General features: G+C 41.5%; 1 protein-coding gene across 2 annotated transcripts in view; it reads left to right on the forward strand.

Annotated features, from left to right (window-relative positions):
• CTNNBIP1 (catenin beta interacting protein 1) overlaps positions 1 to 12,732 on the forward strand; it is a 32,499-nt gene extending 19,767 nt beyond the window's left edge. For both annotated transcript variants that reach the window (XM_055705559.1, XM_055705558.1), the window contains one exon: positions 11,095 to 12,732. In XM_055705559.1, the coding sequence (XP_055561534.1) occupies positions 11,095 to 11,153 (59 nt within the window). In that variant the 3' untranslated portion in view covers positions 11,154 to 12,732. The remainder of the gene's footprint in view (positions 1 to 11,094) is intronic.
• Positions 12,733 to 21,129: the final 8,397 nt, after the last annotated feature.

Genomic DNA, 21,129 nt, shown 5'->3' on the forward strand with positions numbered 1-21,129 from the left:
TCCTTCCATCTGGGATGTGCAAGTCATTGCCTGCTGTAATCTTTAGAGGAGGACTAGAGTGTATGTCGAGCAGGCGGTTTTATTTTAAGAGGTAAAGTCAGTCTTGGCTACACCTGAGATTCATTAGGATTAAGAGCACTGTGAAACATTTTATTCTCCATGATAACTCAAAACACTGATGGCCAAAGTCCTGTAAACTGAATGCATTGTATGTAGCTTCTACTCGATGTAATATGTGACATGATTGATTTTTTTGCTATAGGTGAAGTTAAAGTCAGGTATGCATAGGTCCCTGTAGTTCTGAGTGTGTTTTGCTGTATTCGGTATGGATCCTCTCCATAAGTCAATTTTGATCTAAATTTTTATATTTATTCTTAACCTGGACGTTGGTACCTAAAAAGGAACAAGACTGGGGGTGGCAAACACTTTCTTTGTAGGCTTCAAACTGGGAGTTTTGTAACAAAATAAAATGTCAAGTAGATGCAGATTTCTTGGGTTCAAAAGCAATTTTCTACACGGATGATAATTTAGTTACTATAACTCTAGTTACTTGATAACACTTCTCTCACAAAATAAAATGGAATAGTCTATCAACATCTTTTGTTTTTCACATTTCCATGAATGTGGAAGTGCAATGTTGCTATTTCAGCAGAGAAGGAGGGAAAGTTTAGCAATAGGAGGAATTTGTTTCCCATTGCATTTCTTTAATTTGCACAATGTAATTAATTCTTGGACGGCATAGTAGATAAGAAGTAAGTTTACAAATCTGCTTTGGTTTGTTTAGATTCCCATTAAGGAGATGAAGTACCTGTTGCTTTTGCAAATCCTTTGCGGAAGTCTTGGTGAACAATTGTGTGGTGCTACTCTGTATCTACTAATCTCTTCTGAACCTGAATATTTCTAAATATTTTTTTTCTCCCCTTCACCGGCCTCATGCTGGATCACACCGACAATGTAGAATTTGGTACTGAAGGAAAATTGTTAGACTCGTATGCCAGAAGGCACTGAGTTGAGCAGAAATTCAATAGAGATCTAAGACATTTAGAAAACCATTAGAAACACAACCTGCACAAACTTGCTCTTCAGTTTTAAGCTTGTGCGTTCATTCCTCACATAGCTGGGGGTTGATGGAGATGGATATACTTGTATGTATTGGCTCAGAGTACTTAAACTTTTCTGCCAGTACAAAGTGAAAATTTGCTGGTTTCTCATAAAAAACCTGAGGCAGACATTCTCAGTTAAGACAGACTGTGTCTTAGTTGCAGTTGGCATTTTTCAGCATTATCCCTAAAGTAGTTTCATTTCTCACAAACACGTACGCTGAGTGACCTGTACTTTGGCAAAGGAGAGAGAATACAAAGCGAAGTCCCCACGGATGCTTTGTACAGCTATGCTCCTGCACCGCTTGATCTGACTTTGTTGTCTTAGTTGTCTGGTTTTATTGTCTGTGAAATTATATTTTCTCACTTTGCAGAGGGCTTTGGACACTCAAAAAAAAAGAATTTTGACATAAGTTTTAAATGTAATCAAAGGAGACACCAACAGTTAACTTAGTCCGCTTCTAGACTCGCTAGTCATGCAATGCAGGAAATGTAAGAGCTTCACACATTGTTCAAAAAGTTGTCTTTATCCCATGTTTGAAGAGATGCTAACTGATTTCCCTGTCATCACTTTCTTAAAGTCCTTGAAGCTTCTTAAAGCTTTTTCCATAGGGAACTGAAGCCCTCCCTGTTGATACTTGCTGTGATCTGATCTGAGACACTGCTGTCTTTACTGGGAGACTTGACCCCACATCTGCCTACCCACATTGTCTTGAAGCTGGTGGCCTGACCATTAGGATTTTTCTTGGTAGGGGGAAAAAAGAACAAAGAAAATAGATAAATATTTAGAGACGTGGGAAAGGATGTTTGTTCTTTTCATATTTGGATATGCCATCTCTCTAAGTTAAGAAGTGAGTAGCGTGACCAAATAAATGAGGATGAAGAAAGCTAGCCAAACCTAGCTTCACCTTTGGAGAAAGGTGAAGCTGTAGTATGCTGTATAGACATAAGCAACTATAATTTATTGTTCAGGACTTTGAATTCCTTAGAAATCTCTCCAGACTTCTAAGTCAGTTATGATAATCTTGCTCTTTGCTCCTAGGTGTGTGGCTCACGCAGCAGCAGTCATTGCTGTCTGCCTGCACCTTCTGCCATATCCTGGTGGTGGTGAAACAGGCAGGGTCGATTATGAAGGTTCTGGAAATAGAGAATGCAGATTGCTTAGGTGTCCAGTTTGCCATCCTAGGGGAGATTCCATCTCCACTAGATGGCATTACCTTGCGCTGAAAAACCCCGTCCCAGCCCACACACTGAGGTGCCAAAATGTTCTGGGTTCTTCAAGACTGCTTGAAGGAATTTTGTTCCCTGCTTTTCTGCTCTATCATTTAATCTCCTCTGGAGGATTTTTTTTTTCTCCTTTATGCGGCTTGCCTTACACAACAACTAAAAGGTATGTTATTTAAGGAGTAACTTACAAAGAGTTAGTATGTTAGTGGATTTCAGGCTTTTCTTCCCGTAGTAGGACAGATTGCCCTCGGCCTGACTTGTTCCAGACCTATCTTTACAGTCATTTCCCTCCAGCAGGCACACAAAGAGAGAAAGCTGATTTCATACCCCCATTTTGTTCCAAAAAAAAGGGAATGACAATACTTGGCCTCAGCACTCTAAAAGCTTTGTTACAGACCTGCAGATTTTTGTGTGTCCCTTAAAAATGCTGTAGTCTGGCTCCAGAATTACAGGAAGGTTGGTTGGTTGGTTTGTTTGTTGAAAAGAGTATAGCGAATGGATGGTCTAGTATTTTTAAAGTGTATCACGGTCTCTATTACAATTTTTATGCTTTTGTTTGTTGTGCATCCATGAAATACTGTCTTGGAACAGCTGGCTGCTGCCCTCGTAGTAATTACCTGAGGTAGGACTGCGGAGCTTATTGCTGTATGGTGCTCCCTACTATGGTTTCTAGCAAAGATTTGTCAGCTTCTTTGTTGAGTCTATTTGTTTGACCACAGGGAGTCACTGCAACCTGCGTGTCCAGTATGTATTTGCAGCAGCGAAGGTTGTGCTTGTCTCTGCTGAATTCAAGTGCTTGTGCCGTAAACCTTCAGTGAGCCTCTATTGATAACAGTATCTCTGACATTTGAAGTTCCTCCATGATACTCTGCTTATCATCTTAGGGTTTAGCAGTAGAAGTTAATTGCTGATTTTGATAAAGAAGCATCTTGGCATACATCTGTAATTTTTAAGCAAGTCTGAAATCTAAGACTCCCCTCAGCTTGTGCTTATTTTTATAGGAAAGACAAGAAATGAAACTATCTTTTTATTTCCCATCTTGCTTTCAAAAGGAAGTAATCAGTTCAGACATACAGAATCACTGTGGTTTGGGATTGTTTACAGATCTCCTTTTACATTTGGAACACGTTCACTCTTGAAGCACCTACCATGTACGATGTACGCTGTTGAAGTGAACCTGTTTTTTCCTGATGGGAAGCTCAGAGTCACTCTGATTGCGTTACTGAGTATCTTTGTGTTAATCAGGTAATCGTGATAGTGTCCAGGGCTCTCTAATGTGCTGTAGCAGATACCAAATTGAAATTAGTACAGATCTTCCTAGTATGTGTTCTAAACTCTTGACATTCATAGTCACAACATATGCTAGAGCAACAGATCTCTGAAGAGATCTGGCATTACCAGAATCTGTACTCTGCATGGTTTTGTTTCCTTGGTTGTTTTTTTTAATTCCAGCTCTATTTGCCCTTTCTTTTCAGTGTATTCTGGCATCTCAGGAAGTGCTTGGTCCCTCAGTGTGCTGGCTTTGAAACACCTCTCTAGAGATGCTGTTTCCCTAACATGGGATGCAGCGCACCAAGAGCAAGGAAAGTTTAGGCAATCTGGTTGTCTGGGTTCTGTTCGTAGCTTGGTATTTTCACTGGTTTTATTAGTACTTCGGCCTGTTCACCCATTCTTTTTTCCAGCTGATCCAGTCAGTCGTGCTGCATCCTTGACAGTTACAGCGTGTATCTGATGTATTAAGAAATACTTTTATTTATCCGTTGAAAGGTGAGCTGCTAGCAGAGGGGATGAGAACTCAGTAATGCAGGAAAGCCTGAACAACAGTTGGAAAATTCTAAGCTGAAGTATTTAATACTTAAATTTGGTATTGAGACTAAACGTTAATGTCATGCTCACATCTTTTTTATAACCATTTTTTTTTTATCATTCCTGTACTGTTATTAACACCTATATGAAAATGCAAAATACAGGGCATTTTTCTTTACTCAAGGAGCTTTTTAGCTGACATCTGTGGGTTGGTTGTTGTTTTGTTTTTCTGGTTCCAAGGAACCTGAAGGCATCTCTGTTCAACCAGTGTATATGCTACAGAGTGGACATAATCATGAGCTTTTTGAGATATTAACACATTAGTTGTCTTCCCTGCATTGCAGCAGGAACTGAGGCAGCTCAGACTCATTAGGTTTCTTGAGCTTGAAATTATGAAATTAAGGCTTTCTCACGTATTTTTAATACGAGTGAAATGCCTCTCGGGAAGTTACATGCACAGAAGTATCTCCTGCATGAAACACATATTTCCCGTTTCCCAGTTCCTTACACTTGTAAATGGTAAGCTAGCACTTGCTTTCTTAAGTCACTGCTCTGGCAAATCTGTAAGTGGAAGCTGTGCAGCTAGTAAGCGTGATATGTGCATTATACTAAGACGGTGGATATTACAGCTCTGTTGTTCCTATAGCAACAGGAGTGTCGTGCTGGTTCTTAAAGCAAGCTGGTCCCTTGGGGAGGGCAAAGCCGAGATGCAAACACATGCCTCAGCTAGGTCAGATGCATTCTGTGGATGGTAGGGCGTTAAAAATGAACCCAGGCTGCTTGTGGAGTTAGGAGGGGGACCATGCTGATGGAGTATTGGACAGTGGTGGAGAAATGGAGATAGAGCTCTTCTCAGTGTAGCTTTACTCTTTTGAACTCAATGCTCATTTTAACGTGCCTTTCCTCTCAACAGGGCATGCTGTAGTTTTAGAATGCCAGACTAGGACACTAATGCTGGCAATTTCAGAGAAGAGTTAATGTTCAGAAGATAGTTGCTGGGAGGTGATGGAAGAAATGTGTGTATACAAAGATCTTGAGGGAAGTAAAGAATTATTTTTGTTTTGGCAGTCTTCAGAATTTCACGACAGGCTTAACCTCCTGATCTCTAAGGGCTTTTTGGGTTCAAATAATTTTGCAGGTGACTACAAACAAATCAGGTGTATGTATCTATTCATCATTCGAAGAACACTTGGGAATAGCAGCTGTTAGATGTCAGTTAGCGTCTTCCTTTGTGTTAAGGTAGCGTGGTTTCAATCAAGCTTGTACCCCGCTGGCTTGATGTCACTGTAGCTGCGTACTTGCTGTGGAAAGCATTACCTTCAGTCATCTCGGTGAAATTTTCTGAAATGTAGGTGAACTGGTTAGCAGCTGCATGTGCTGAGCTCAGTGGCTATCTATGGTCTTTGCTGCTGTGCGGTAAAGTCGTTTGACCTTCAGATCATCTTGGCTTGTGAGGACAGAAGTCCAGGTGGCATAAAAGAACTACCAAATTCAGCAATTCAGGCTGCTGCAATTAGAACATAATTGCAGTAGGATTTTTTGGGGAAGTTAGTGGGATAAGGCTGTCGCTATTGCTTTTTAAGATAGGACATAGGCCTACCAGTTAGTCATTGTTAATTTCTAGGAAGGATGAGGGTGGGAAAGTGTAGGCCAGAAGAAGTGGGAGAACTGTTTGCATGTCTGAAAGCTTGTGGCAATTGAGGCTTTGCTCATGAAAGAAGATAAGGGGATATTTTGTTGTGTATATGCAAGTCTCTATTTCAGAGCAGAAACGTGTGCCTGGAAGAGGAACAGCTGTGGAGAGAGAAGTTACACGTGTAGAAAGCAGGAGGTCAGGTATAAGTTTCATTGTTCTATACATTAATTACTGGAAGTGCAAAGCTCAGTAAAGGATGTGCTAAAAGTAAACATGGTTCACCATCCTATTGTCTTAGTTACAGGCTTTTGGCAATGTGCAGCTTAACTTTATAACCTGTGCTCTGCTTTTTAATTTTTTTTTTAACTTGATTAGAAAGGAAACATCTATAGTGGGAGCCAAGTGAGACTGCAGCAGAAGTTCGGTTCCTAAGTACTTTAATCCCTGCTTTCCTTTCACCACACAGAAACCCCTGCTCTGTTCTCTGGAAATGAGCACAGGTGGCTGTAGAATTGCTTAATGAGCAGTCTTGTTAGATTGGTTTAATTTAGCTCTGGATAGTTTGGGGTTGTAGGACTGGACCTGAACAAAACCTGCTTTTTGTGCTGATACATGTGGATGTGGACGACCTTTTTCTGGACAAAAGTTTTGTCCAGAAACCCAGGGCTTTTTTGATGCAAGACACCTTCAGACATAATCATGCTCCCGAAGTGGCTTCTGAAAAGTTGAAAGCACTAAGAGTATCCTTTTAATTTGTCTGCCGTGCTCTTACCCTTACTTGAGTTCAGCAGATTAGTTTTCCATTCTGTTTTCAGATCATTGCAATGCTGAGCTAAAACCAGTAGGACGTAGTGCCCTTCAAGAGATTGTGGCATTGTTATATTATAACTAACTTCTCGGCTTGTGGACGTGAAGGTATCTTCCCTTTTTGCAAGTCCCCTGAACAAATGGGTGCCAGATCTGGAAAATACAGCTGCCTTTTATGTCCCAGTCAAGAGTCACGGTGATCGTGAAGAACAAAGAAGTGCTGAATAATGAGCTGTCTCTTTCACTAGTGAATATAAAATAAGGCCACGAGGTACAATACCCAGAGGGCAGTGATACGTGCGTTGAAAGTGCCTGGGCTGACGTCTGGGAACCATCAGTTTTGGTGTGAAGTAGATGGTCCTGTTCACGCTAGCATCAGGTTTGATAGCCTGCGTGGCTGCTGTTTGGGTAAAGGATGTCTTCCTCCTTGCAGTGACGTGTCACCTTGCTAAGGGTAAAAGTCAATCTTTAATGTGGGAATAAAAGAAATCGACATAAGGTTGAGTCTTTGCTGCAAGTTGTTGTTCTGTTGGGTGTTATGCCCTTGGGTTACCCACCCGCTTACTCATCTACCTAGAAGGTGGTATTATCTTTTATTTGATAGATCAAATTGTCTTTTTAAAGGCAACTGCCTGAAGCTCTTGCAGATGCTGGGTTGCATGTAATTCCTGCAAATGAAAACAGTGGTGGTTCTACCAAATAACTAAAGGAACCAAGGAGGGAGCAGGAAATAATATTGTTCAGAGTTGTGTATAAAATCCATTCTTTACTAAACTTGTTTCAGACTGTACCATGATACATAGAAATATATTACTTCTAATCTTTGTCTTTTTTTTTTTTTTTAATTCCTTTCTGAAATTAATAGCTAAACCCCCTTTGCCACCTCTGGTCTTCACTGCTATCCTGTTTGTTCCTGTATATTGTTTTGCTGCTCCCTGGTGTTCTGGCAGAGCTTTCTAACTTTGTATTGCCATCAGATTTCATCGGTATACAACTACTTTTCTGTTCCAGGTTTGTTTATGAAAGTGCTAAGTAAAATCAGTGCAAAGGCCAACTGTTGAGAAAGTTGTAATCTCCTTTCCAGCCTGATGATCATCTTTTCAAACACAATTCATAATCTTTCCTTAATGAATTGTTTACCCACCTTGCTCCTTGCACTGATTGCCCATCTTAATTTAAAAGGCACCATATGGGAAACTATGTTTTATAAAATGCTAAAAAATATCGGAGAAGGAGCATGCTTTTTGATGATGATATTATTCTAAAAAAAAATATGCACTTTGTTCACTAATTCAGGTAACTGAAAACTGTAGTTACTGTAATTACATCGGTGGTAAAACAAGGGTAGTGCACACTGACTGTGCGGATAGCTTTGGCTGTGAAAGACCAAAACCTTGAATTCTAGACCCATCCACTGTTCTACTTCTTCCTTTAGGATGCATGTAATAATAGTTCAGTAGTACTATAGGTATTCGAGAATTTTCCACACTTCTGTGTTCTTTATCGTAGTCTTGCTTTTTCCTCTAAATAGCAGAACGCTGGTTTAATATTTGGCTTTTTCTGGTTACCTGTTGCAATGACAAGCTGTTTCTTGTGCTCCCTTCTCTTTCCCTACTCAGAGGCCAGGCAAATGGCAAGTTATCAGAAGTTCCTATTGACACTGGTACCAAAGCTGTGCCAGATGGGCCTAGAAAATTAGAACAGGAGCTAGCTGAGTGTGAAGCCGCTCTTCAGTGATAGCTGTTTTGATTGTGAAGGCCAAAACGAACTGCGGAATTCCCGGCATCCTTTGTGCCCAAAGCTATTTCTGCTCATCATGTGTTTTAAACGGCTGTGTGCTCGCACAGAGGGCTGCGTGCAGGAACTGTGCTGAAAGCTGGAATTGTTCAGGACGGGCAGAAATAGTGACCTGGCTGTTTGTGGGCTTGCAGGAATGTCTGGAACGAAGGTCTCTTTTCTGCGTGAAGCTTGCAAGGATGCTTGTAAGAATATTTTTTCATATTTAGACTGTAGGAGGGGGGTGACCCCAGGAAAACAATCAGCATCTGTTAAGTAATCCGGTTCATCGTGTGTGCTGATGTGACGTCATCTGTGATGCTGCGGTTGCTAGGCTACCCCAGCTGCGTGGGGCTTGCACAGCAAAGCCTCTGCTCTGGAGGGGATGCATGTAAAGTACAGCGGCATAGGTTGTGCTTTATGTGCGCTTGCTTGCTTAATGCTTCCAAGTGTCATTATGCCCCCTTTTTATATCACAGAAGTGTTTCTCAGAATTCCCATAAATAAATCCTTCTTTTTGTAGAGTCTAGTAGTCCTTATGCATTTAAAAAAAAAAAAGTCATCATGGCAGCCTTTTAATTCAGAGCTGGATCCTAGTGCTATATATCATTTATGTTTTGATCAAGGAAAAAACAGTTTGTGGAGGAGATGAAAAGGGAGATGACTTCAGGGCTTCTGGGTGCTGGCAAGAGAGTGCATCAGAGCAGTTTTTGATGTAGTTGTGTAAGATGGGGGCCTGCATATGAAAAACAAACTACTGCTTGGTCCTTAATATTTTGTCCTTTTGAGTACGTATAACAAATAGATTGTGAAGCGTATAAAAATAAATGTAGTGGCATTTAAGAAGCATTGGTTTGGTTTTTAAGTATATCAGCGAGGGCAATTTACAACCTTCTGTTCTTCCCTGTTTTTTAGCCACTTCTCCTTTGTGCAACTAAGGAGCAAATTAGATAACCGAGAAATGGAATTCATATAATTAAAACAGATGAGGAATTTTTATTAGTCCTCTCTCTTTCACCTTGCATGCAGGTGTAGAGGCAGAATTTGCTTGGGGCACAAAGTTGAAATCTGCTTCTTGATACGCTTCAAGTAAAAGACTTGAAGGAGAATTTTTACATGCTGGTGCTCCGTCCAAGTTGCATTTGAACTTTCCAAACACCAATAAGAGAATTCTGTCAACCCGATATGAGTTACCTGACTGGGACGGGCAGTCAGTGTTGCTTTTGGCTTTTCCTACTTCGTTGTCTAACCCTTTAGCTTTTTCAGAAGCTTTGAAGAAAAGCTTATTAAGCAAAACTATCCCAAGTAGATCAAATTAATTAATGAAGGGGCAAAATGGTCGTTGTGAGTCATCTGTTGCACTTAGAATGGAAGAAATAATTTTTAGAAATTATTTACACTGACTGGAGGATTCTTCATATTTTCTAATCAGTTATCTGTTAGGGGATCCTCAGATGAAAGAAAGCATTTACTCTTATCTGACTTTTTTGGGAATCAAATTTTTACCAGAAATTAAAAACATTGCACTCAGCCATTCAGGGTTGTTTTCCAGTTCTTGTCTAGACTGGAGATACAGATTTAAACCACTGCTTTGGCACTACTGTATGATGTATTTTTATTTCCATATTGTCCTGAAGATGTTTCTCATTAAGTGCCTGTTAGGCACTATATGCTCTATACTTAGGAAGTCCAGAGACTGGATTTTTTTTTTTTTTTCCTGAAAATTTCAAGGTATCTTTTTGAAGAATGAGAGCGTAGCGTGGAATATTCTTCACAAGCCTTTATCACATTTCTCAAGCCATTCAGGTCTTTCTGCTATAAATGCCCACTTGAAAGACCACACAAGTTTGCGGAGACATGAAGATGGTTAGGAGAAGGTAATTAACATCTTTCTGTGCTTAGGGGACATGAGTTTTGATGGTAATTATATGCAGTTGATAGCCTCAATTGGAGAAAAAAAAAATCCAATAACTGCGAAAGTCCACACACTGAATTCTTATGGAAAAGATTTCTTCAGGCTAGGATAAAGGCATTACATAGCAAAGCTGTGTCTGCTCCCTGGGCCAATGGAAGCCTTTAGTTCGAAAGAAAATACTGCACTGCCGTTAGAGAATGGAACATTTTCAAGACACTTTAGTTTATAATGGGTGTTTAAGTGATTTTCAGTGGGAGGAACAAGGCAAAAACCTTTCAGCTGGCCTATTAAAAGATTTTTTTTATTCTTAAAAGTAAAGACTAATGAATATCTACATTTAAAGATAAAGTAGTGAATATCTGGGTGTCACTTAAAAAGGACAGTGTGATGTGTAGAGCGGGCAGCACAAGGTTTATTGAACAGCTGAGTTCCTCATAGCAGAGGAGCTCAGTAAGTCTCTCAAGCAGTGCCAGAGTTTGGGGGGTGGGGGAATGCTATCTGCATGCTTGTGATGACAATCCTATGAATTATTTTTCTTTGTCTTGCTGCTTAGAAATATGTGACAGCAAGGAATTCTTGGTTTTCTTTAAAAACAAACGGGTTTCCTTAGGCTTGCAAAGGAAAGTTTTAAACCTGCTGTTCAAATGTTTAGACTGCTTCAGGTTGCAGTCCCAGAAGAACACAGCTTTCTCTTCTTTCTGTCCTCTCTTTCCTTTCCTCTTGATTTTATGGATGTGTAGGATGACAGTTTGGGTACTGCATCTATCTGCTGTTCTGTAAAGGAAGCAATTACGGCACATGATTTCCTGTATCCATTGTTGTTACAGGTGCTGAGGATGTCGTGATGGCATTTTCCAGATCAGAGACAGAAGACAGAAGACAGTAGCTACAGGATACGTGAACAACACAGAACTGGAGAGGACAGTGAGATTCCTGAAGATAACAGAGGAGGATGGCTGAGCGTTAATGTTTCTTTGCCCACCCTAATTGTTCCTTGGTATTCCTTCTCCTTTGTAATTTTGTTTCCCATTGCCCAACCCTCAGAATGCATCTCACAGCCATCTGTTCCTGTAAGCTTTTGCTGCTCAGCTGGGCTGTGTTAATTAAGGACAAACCTAAAGGTGTAGTTGTGATTGGCTTGAAGGGACAGGCTGTGATTGGCTAAAGGAAGACGATTTTTTCAAACTTGACCAATGAAAATCTTTTACCTTGCATTTTATTGTATATTTTACGGAAAGTCTCTTGACATCCTACTTCTAAAGCAGCTTTTCATGCTGTGGTGCTTATTTAGGTCAAACTTGTGAATTTGAGGAGGGTTTGATTTGGCTGCCTAGAATTGGAAGCAACTTGTGGTTGGATGGCGATGCGAATGCTTTCTCTTCAGTTGGCTTGCAGGTATTTTGCTGACTTCAGCGTTTTCACTGCAGAAAGCTGATGTTTTGGTGCATTGGTTATTTCTTTATACTTACTGACTTGGGGGAAAAGACAAATGTGCTTTGCAATATTTATTACACCTACACACCTATAAATGCTTGCTTTGGGGGGTTTGGTTTGGTTTTTTTGATTGGCTTTGAAACCATGTTCTTGATTTCCTGTTGGCTGCAGTGTTTCTGATGCAATCAGTTTTTCCATGCTCATCTGCTCTGTGGCCTCAAGCTCTTTCGGGAGCATGTGTCGAAAGCATATTTAGTTCAATAAGTCTACCTGTTTAAGCTGGAACACGGAGATCACCAGCCGCTCTGTGCTACTGCGTGGGCTGTACCATGAACTCCTGGTGGACCTGGCTGTTCAGGTGGCTTCTCTCTTTGCTTCTGACAGAGGAGCTGTAGATGTTTTGCAGGAATTGCAAGAATGAGGTCTATGGCTGTGACATGAATTTGCCAAATTTGTATAGAGAATATGTGAACTTGTTTAAAATACTACATATGGTTCCACTTTAACCCTTTAATTGCTGCACAAGACTAGCTCTCACGTAAGGAAAAAATAACGGTCATTAACTTAAATCCAACTTGCACTGGGCTTTAATAAACTTAAGTTTCTAGTCACTTGAAAAACTGGATGTAGTTTGGCTCCTTGCAGCTGTTTGGTGATATGGAAATTGTCTGGATCCTAAGATAATACCATGTTCTTTAGGCACTGCTCCAAGAGGCAGTGGTGCTGTGTTAAGCTGTCCAGTAGTGAGTGTACAGGTAACGCTCAGGTTAACGCTCCTAGTTGCAGGGCCTTAAAACACACACGCGCCATTTACAAACTGAAAAACCTGCAGTGAAATTCCCGAAGTGCACTGACTGTTCAGGAATCTGCACATAAAATTTCTCGCACTGCTGCCTAAAACCTAGGACTTCATTTTCTCTCATATGTGCAGGTAATTTCTACAGTACTTCTAAGATATTTTTTTTTCTTGTGGGTTGCACTGACTTTAAGATGTTTGCAAAACTCTATTAAAATGAAACTCCATTCACCTGTTTCTGCTTTCTTTCATATGGTTGTTAATTATTTGAAGTAACAATTCCAGAATCTGAGTGTGACAACATGACCGTTTTCATGGCAAGAAATTATGATGACAGGATGCTGTTATGGTCTCCAAATGGGGAAAAAGCCTGAGAGAAACCATGGAATACGTATACAAAAGGAAGAACGGACTTGCAAGCACAAGGAGGGAAATTATCTTGAACAAATAAATTCTGTGTAATCACAACAACTGTACATCTATTTATGAAAAAGACCCTTCTGCTTCAGGTGCAGCTTTGTAAAGTTCAATGTGAAAGTAAATCTTTTACCCCTGTTTGTTGTGGCCGGATAAGAAATTTATTTTTTACCAGGAATGAGCCCAAAAGATTCTTTGAATTTTGACCTGGTTGCCTAAAAGGCACTTTAATTTTATCTTCGGTGCAATGGGGGGCAGCCCTTAAAGGGTTAATTTAAGGGGATACGTGTATTTCTGCTGGCTGGGATGAATGGGCTGGATTGTGGTGGCCTGTCAATTGTCAAGCTAACATGCATCCTCCGTGTGTATCTATGGCATTTCTGAGCTGTTAAATCTTTTCAAGGAGAAAAGTGAAGTGTTTATGTCGTTTGATCTTTTCACTAAAAATGTAACTGTTGGGGGGGGGGGGAAATACAGTTTTTAATAGCTACTCTTGTTTCTTATTGATTTATTATACTGTTAAACCATCAAATGGAAAGAAAATACTTGCTTCGCCTCTGTGGAAGACTTCCATGTAGACTCCAAAGTTGGACTCTGGAGTAGTATGTTGAGAAGGATATATTGAAAAAAGCCACGTGTTGTATGACAACATGATTTGGGATTCAGAAACTGGAGGAGATGTAGTCTCGTGGGAATATTTGTGCTTGCTTTGTTACCGGTGTGCTCTCCCCCTCCCCACTGGTGATTTCTTAACTCTTCTAGCCCTGGTTTGAAGTTATCATAAACCATTTGTGTATAAATCAGGGAGAAATTAGTGGCAAAAGGGGCTTTCCAATATTCCCTTGTTTTATTCTCAGTATTTATCTTCTTGCTGTGAAAACTAAACCTCGATTACAACTGCCGAGCCCAGATTAATTGGGAGAGTAACCTGCACGCAGTACATCAGCATGGTTGACTTATTTATTGCACATACAAATTTCTCTTTACCTTTGTGCTTTTGTTTTCTCAAGCACACCATTACTAATAAAAATAAGGAATCCATTGTTTTAGAGGTCAGAGGTGTAAGTACAGGTCTAAATTGAAACACATTTGTAAATGGAAAAGGCTGTATGGTTCAACTACCAACCGAATGGTGCTTAAGGCATTCAGTAAGGGAGCATAAAAGCTTTAGAGGCATCTTCCAAAAAAGTACACATCCTTTGGGTGGTCTTTTTGGGAGACATGGTCCTTTAGATACTCAAAATGTGCTGTTGTACTTGTTTTCTTACCAAGCTTATCCCCTGCCTCTCCTAACACGCTGTTTTTGACAGCTTGAGGAGAAGATGCAGAGCCCAGTCAGGTCCTCTTCTGCCTCTCTGCAGATGGGTAGCGATTGCCAGCATTGCCACTGGGATGCCACCAGTCTTTAGGCCTTTAGATTGAGTCTCCCAAGTCCTGAATGAAGTAAGCCGTGGAGTAAGAGAACATGTGAGCTGGTGGCACCGGAACACTTTGGAAGGAGCTATTGCCTGAAGGAAGCTGGACCACTAACAAAATAAAACAAGCCTTTCAGGTTTTTTTGTTCCTGTTCCTAAGGTGAGTAGTTACTGTGAGTTGTCCTCTTGGCTGTTCGGTGGCCTGTATGAAAGTTTCTAGTGCTTTGCCATGAAATCTGTTTCAATTCCCTAACATCTGTGTTTCTAATTCAGCAGCAGCCTAAAGAGTTCTGGTGAAGGCAAAAGATTAAATGGGCCATGAAATTCGAAGACCCCTGTCACCTATAGGAGAGATTGTCCTAAATAAGGCTTCAGGGTCGTATGTGGGATAAATTTCTACAGCTATTGAGAATCCGCTGTAAGAAGAGCGGTGCCATGTCTAAAGTTATCAATGTTTTATAATGCAAGAAGAAGGAAAAGAAAAAAAGACCAAAAGTTGAAAGCTTTGAATCAAATAGATATTTTATTTATATATATATATATAATGTGTTAGAAATTATTTTATGAAAGACATACTGGGTGTCTGGGCAATGAGGGGAATGTATGATTTGGAGTAGTTTAACATGAGTCCTTCATCTTTCTTTTTCACCTCTTGCCTCCTAAAGGACTGTGTGGCAGAGCCGACAGCAAAAAAGGCTGCAGGGCACTGGGACCAGCCAAAACTAACAGTGCAGTAAGCACAGTTTCTGGAGGTTTAAGAAATCTTCAGTTGTATTCAGTCTCTACAAAAGAAAGAGTCCTTAGTGAGTAAGCATCTTTTCTTCCCTGCTACTCATTAATAACAAAGTGTTCCAAAGCTCAGTTATTAATGAAGAGTTTTTAAGAAGCTCTGTTAAAACTGCAGAATAGTTGTTTCGGGTGTATGAGTAACAGGAGCACTACAGTTTTGCACAGCTGCTGCCTTGGTGGGACATGTGCTGGATGCAGTTGATTTTTCATCTGACAGCAGTACAGTATACATCCAGCCTCAGCATCAACCCGTTCAACACTTGAATGCAACTGGACCTATTTGTTCCTCGGCGGCGCAGTCAGAGGTGTGTGGTGTATGCCAGGCAAATCCTTCCCTGTTCGCAGCATCAACAGGAAATAAATTTTATTTTTAAATTTCTTTTAGGTGAAATGTTTTCACTTATTTCACCTTCTGCTGCGGTGTAGCCTTAAGGATCCTGTCCGTTAGGCCTGGATGAATTATTTCAGTAAACTAAGGCAATATGAATGGCCTCACACAAAACAAGCTTTTAAAGGTGTTAAAATATGTCAGATTTTTGGTAATCGTGAGCCTGGCGTAGTGCTGATGGGTGTTTCTTGGATAGACTGTTTTTTTGCAGCCTCAGGTGTAGTGCCGTCAGTTTGCTTAGTGCTTGCATCCTGCAGATGTGGTGCGCTGCGTATCTGACTCTTTGGAGCTGCGGGAAATGGGGCACTTGATCGCTGTGGTGGTTCTGGACCTGCCTTGGACCTGCTGCGTAAATACAGCAAGTCTGTACAGACCCTGTGCGCTACAGTTGCCCTTGAGCCACCTCGTTACTGATGCTTCTCCCAGTTTTACAGATACAAAAGTGCTGTATAACAGGGAGGAGCATTGTTACTACTTACCAAGGTAGGAGAGGAGCTTGGATCTATCCCCTGTTGGACCCGTAGGTTCCCATACAAAGACAGAAAAGAAATCACCTACTGTCCTCTGAGCTCTGCTTTCATTTTCTCTGCAGCTGAGTTGCCCTGAGCAGAATTCCTGCGGTATGCTATAAACAGCCTGGCTAGTTTCCTTTGCAGCCTGAGGCACTTCAGTTTTGGGGATTGTTTATTTTGGAAAACAGAAGAAAAAAAAATGTGAAGCTTATAATCTGGCTTGCTTACAAGCTGCCTCATGTATCAGCATGAAATACTTATATGCGCTGAGCATTTTGCTGTCTTGACATTTTCTAGGTTAATTCCCCTTGCTACTAAATGCTAATCTGTGACCAGGGGCCCGTGAAACTCAGAAAATAAACTTTCAGCCTTTGTTTTAACAGTGATAGTACTAACTCCAGGCCAGGTGTGGACTGATGCATCTCTACTTTTCTTTATCATCTTAGACGGTCATTGCTGCCCTTTTCTGATGCAGCTACAAAGAGAGCAATCCCTGCAGGGTCTGATGAAGATCCTGTCTGTGCCCGTGCCAGGAGGTGCTGGAGGCGCTCAGCACAGCTCCCCCAGTGTGTCATGCATGTGCTGACTACACAGCACCTGAGCTCTTTGGACCTTCCCAGAGAAAAAGTCCCTTTACCCACTCTGTAAGTAATAAGGGTGATGAATAACTAATTATTTTTCCAAGGTTGTATAATACTTCTGATTAACCTTGTTACTTTAAGTTGGTTGAGCTGAATCCTAAGTCTCTATCTGCGTTCTAAGTTGAGACAAAATATTAGGGACCCATTTAGCTAGATTTATGTTTGATTAGGTATTTGTGTTCTTGGCATAACTGTTAGGTTTTTAGCCCCAAGCAAAGTGTCGGTTTTCTGTGTTTTACTTGCATTACATGCCACTTCTGTATAGCTAATTTCAAAGTTCAGAAGTCACAAATCATAATTAAGTTATTCAAGCATGCAGAGTTTGCTGCTTACACCACAGTCCACATGTTACCACATAGAACACATTCCTGTTTTACAGTGAGGCGAAAGTAATTTTACTACTCGGATAGGGCCATAATTCGGTACTCTCCAGATGCTTGCAATATTCCAACTGATGGAAGAAACAAGAGTGATCTGAAAATATCTTTCCTGAAATGAGGGGAATTTTTTGAGATGAGCGTGGTTAATAAGTTCATGTCAAGGTTTGAGGGAGAGATACACCAGAATGAGAACGTGGCTCCGGAACCTTGCTCTCTAGCTATTCTATCTGTGGGGTTTTGTTTCAAGCTGCCACAAGAGCTCAGAAGTTGCTTTTGTTTCCTGCCCTTGGCCTGTTCCTTCAGGGAAGCTAGGTGCGTAATTGTGGTCCAGGAGCGCAGAGCAACTTATGACTGGAACTGAAACAGCTTCATCATGCCTAGTATGGTCTCCCTGCTTTGCCACTGCAGGTTTGAGGGTTTGGTTTTGTTTTTTTTGACTGTGAAGGCATGGAAAGTTTCCGTGATTTCAGAGGAGGGATACTGCCTCAGAAGAGAGCAGCTTGGGATGTAATTTACAGCCATACATTTGTCCCATGGAGTAGGAGCATGCATGAAGTTAGTCCATCATGGAATGACATAGAGGTTTGTGTTGCTGCTGACTGTGCTCAGTAATTCATTTTCAGCTTTACTTGCGTGACCTTCTAATTGGAGGGCACGGTAAATTGCATTGAAAGTGATTGGAGTGGGCAGTGGTAGCCAAGCGTTTTCCTTCAGTCTTTTGTCATGTATCTCAAGTGCCTGCAGCAGAGGGACATTAGCTGTTTGTCGCCTGATGGATGCCTGCAGTTAATGCCTGAAGTGTGTGTCTGATGCCTGGTCACAGTGAGGCATGGAGTTTTCTCATGCAAGCAGAACAGTCCACAACATAGTCTGTCCTCTGTGGTTTGTTTTTTAATGGCTGGATTCTGCTAGATCGCTGGTGTGTGTGAGGAGGAAGATGGGGGCAGGTCAGAAATGGATGACTTTCTGTAGGTGGAAGCATAAGTGGAGGATTCAGCCTCTCTGTTGTATTCTTATAAGCTTCTTTGACCCTGGAGAAAGATGATAATTAAACCAGACAGAATCTTAAGCTTTTGATTTGGCTTGTTAGCAGCACCAGACTTCACAGTCTCCCTCCCAAAGGAACTGTGCTGCATGCTGGTTCTGTAGCATGCTTAGCTGCTTGTACCATATGGGTGTACAGTACAACCTTTTGTTTTAGTCTGGCCTTGACCTTGAGGTCATAGTCTTCTGAAACTAAATGGGACATATGGACTTACCCTGGCTGGTGTAGCTACATGATCATTTTTACTTGATTTTTTTTCTTTTTCTCTCCTCTCCCTAAATGTAGCAAGGTCTAGATGTCAGAGGATTGGAGTAGTGCAGGGAATTAAATGAAGTCTTTTCACTTTCAGTGCCATTGTCGAAAGGAGGAGGAAAGGCTTAGATAACTGAGAAGTGTTTAGATTCACTACATACTAGTGACAAACAGGAAGGGCTTCCTAAGGGTTTTGCAGACCCCCAAAACAGCAGAGCTCAGAGAAGTACCTGCTCTGGTTAGTAGAGTGGCACGGTAAGCTGCTATGTAGGCAAAGATTCACAGCTCTTTTCCTTCTGTAGAGGCTGTCCTTTTCTCTGTCCTTAGAGGTGTAAATAAAAGCACTGTGGTTAAGTACTGGTGAGATGGATAACACAGAATGAGGTCTTTGACAAGTAAGATCCTAGACTTGGTAGTGCTTACAGCTTAAACCCAACACCTCTAATTCAGCTCAGATGGAAGGAATGTGAAATTAAACTGTGTCAGGTTGCTGTAGAGCAAAGCCGCAAAAATGCCGCTGAAATACAAGTCCTGTTAGGTAGATGCCACTTAGGGATCATAAGCAATGTTCAGTCTGCAGGATTGGGCACTGACTTGGTTGAGCTTCAGCCACAATTAAATTGGTTCTGTAATTCAAAAATGATGTATACTAACATCTTTGCAGGAGAGGCCACGCTGCTTTTGTGATCTGGTGGATAGTGTGTTCTGCCACCTGGGTAGCAAGAAGGGGTCATGTGTGGTGTTCCTTTAGCTTCCTGTCTTGGCAGAGTGCAGAGAGTCGGTTCCTGCCTGGACCTGAATAAATCTCTATGAAGGTTGTTAGCACCATTCTTGCTTAGAGCTACTAAAAAGAGAGGGGGAGCAGTAAGGGGGGAAAAGAGAGAGATTAAAGGGGAAAACCCAGTAGGTTATAAATGCGTTTTCCTCTGTGCTGGAGGTTAAATAATATTTTATGCATGTGACAGATACTGTGATTAAGGAGCTGTCAGGCAGAATGGGAGCTGGGCAGCAAAGGGAACAGAGATGCTTGAGGGAAAAGGCTATGGAGATGTTCTAATGCTGAACTCTCTTGTGCATATCTAGTGTATGATGTGTGGCTTTGTGTGCCTTTCACTGGAAAAAAAATGGCTGTTCTGCAGATATTTAGGGTTTTATTTTTTCCCTCTCCATTGCTCAAGTGCCTTTTCTAACTGAGAAGTCTTGCTGGTTACTAATGACATTACTTTAGAAAATGGTCAAAAACTCTAATCCACACTGCTACCTCAGGGTCTAGGATTGAGGCTGTAGAATGGCATATGATAATCTTCTACATAAGCCATGGCTTTAACAAATGGAAGAGATGGCCCATTGTTCCATTTATCCTGTTTACTCTGCTGCAGAAAGACAGGCTCCTGTGCATCTTGCTCACTTGGAGGACTTGGTCATTGCAGAGCCTCTGGAGTTTTAGCTGTCGTCATATACCTCCTGTTCAAATCAGCGAAAACTGGGCACTCAGACTAATTTTTAGATCAGGTCAATAAATACTTGACCTGTAGTGAGTTGTGTTTTATTGTAATGTTACACAGACACCGGTTGTTCCCAGAGGCTGCTCCTCGCACTGCACGAAGCTGCCTGTAAGCTGGGCTTCAGACAGGATGATATGCCTGTCTCATCTCATAAGCTTTTTACTTCCACTCCATGGGCAATGTGTCATTGAAGCAGCAGTAAACATGGAGAAACGTGTGCTGTTAGAATGCAGGGCAAAGCGCTGTACTTCAGCCATTTAGCACAACGTGGGATTTACAGCCCCCTCCCCACTGCCTTTGCAGATGTGTCATTCCGCTTGTGCAGCTGGTCCACTTTTGACAGACGTAAAAGAACAGCAGGTAGACTAGAAGGAGAAAAGTTCAGAAGCCTTACATCAGAGGCTCGCTGTCCATACCGAAAACAAAAGAAAACCTGAAATGTTAAAAGGTACAGGTGGAATGGGAATTCACAGCAGCTGAATGTTTGTCTAGGTAGTAGGGTGCTCCTTGAGATCATGTGGGGTCCAGCACAAGTTGATCCCAACAGAAGAAGTGGGCACGCAGCCTTTACGTAAGAACTCACTAGAAATGTCTTACCTTCCTTTACTCAGTGAAGGAAAATGTGGGTTAACAATCTAGTGGATACATCAAAGCAGTGTGCCTTGGGATGTGGTAATTATTCTGAATCACTCAGATTGACTTGGATGCTTCAGGTTGGTTAGGACATCCTTACCTTCGTGCTGAGTACAGACCACAGTGATATTGGCTCTGCCGGGTACACAAACCTTGGCTCCAAGTGCCTGTCTCCTGCTTTGTTAATACAGCTCTTTGTTGGCTCGCTTTTAAGGTTAATACGTTCATAACACCTGTTCAGCCTGTACAACCTACTGTATGGAATTCTGCTGGTTTCCTACTGGTGGTAGGTCTGTGGCTGAGACATTAGTGATAGAAACAAACCTCTGTTTACCTTCAGAACATTCCCAGAACAGTATTCCACTTCTTGAACACCACCTTCCCAACCCGGGACAGTCTGTGGTCAGCATTTAACCTCCTTTTTATTGCAGAGCAGCAATGGAAAGCAGCATCTAGCTTCAAAAACAGAGACTGACATGTCCTTGTAGGGAGACTGTCTGCCTTGGAGCTCCCCACGGGGAGGCAACCGGCCCCAGCTGCTGGCAAGGAGCTCCCCCTCACTCGGCAGCATTAATCAGGGCTGACTGTTCCTCTTAATCCTCTGATCCCTTCCATACGGACCAGAACACAAGCGTCGCGTTTGCGTGCTGTGCTC

The sequence above is a fragment of the Falco cherrug genome, chromosome 3 (assembly GCF_023634085.1).
Source record: "Falco cherrug isolate bFalChe1 chromosome 3, bFalChe1.pri, whole genome shotgun sequence".
NCBI classification, from domain to species: Eukaryota; Metazoa; Chordata; class Aves; order Falconiformes; family Falconidae; genus Falco; species Falco cherrug.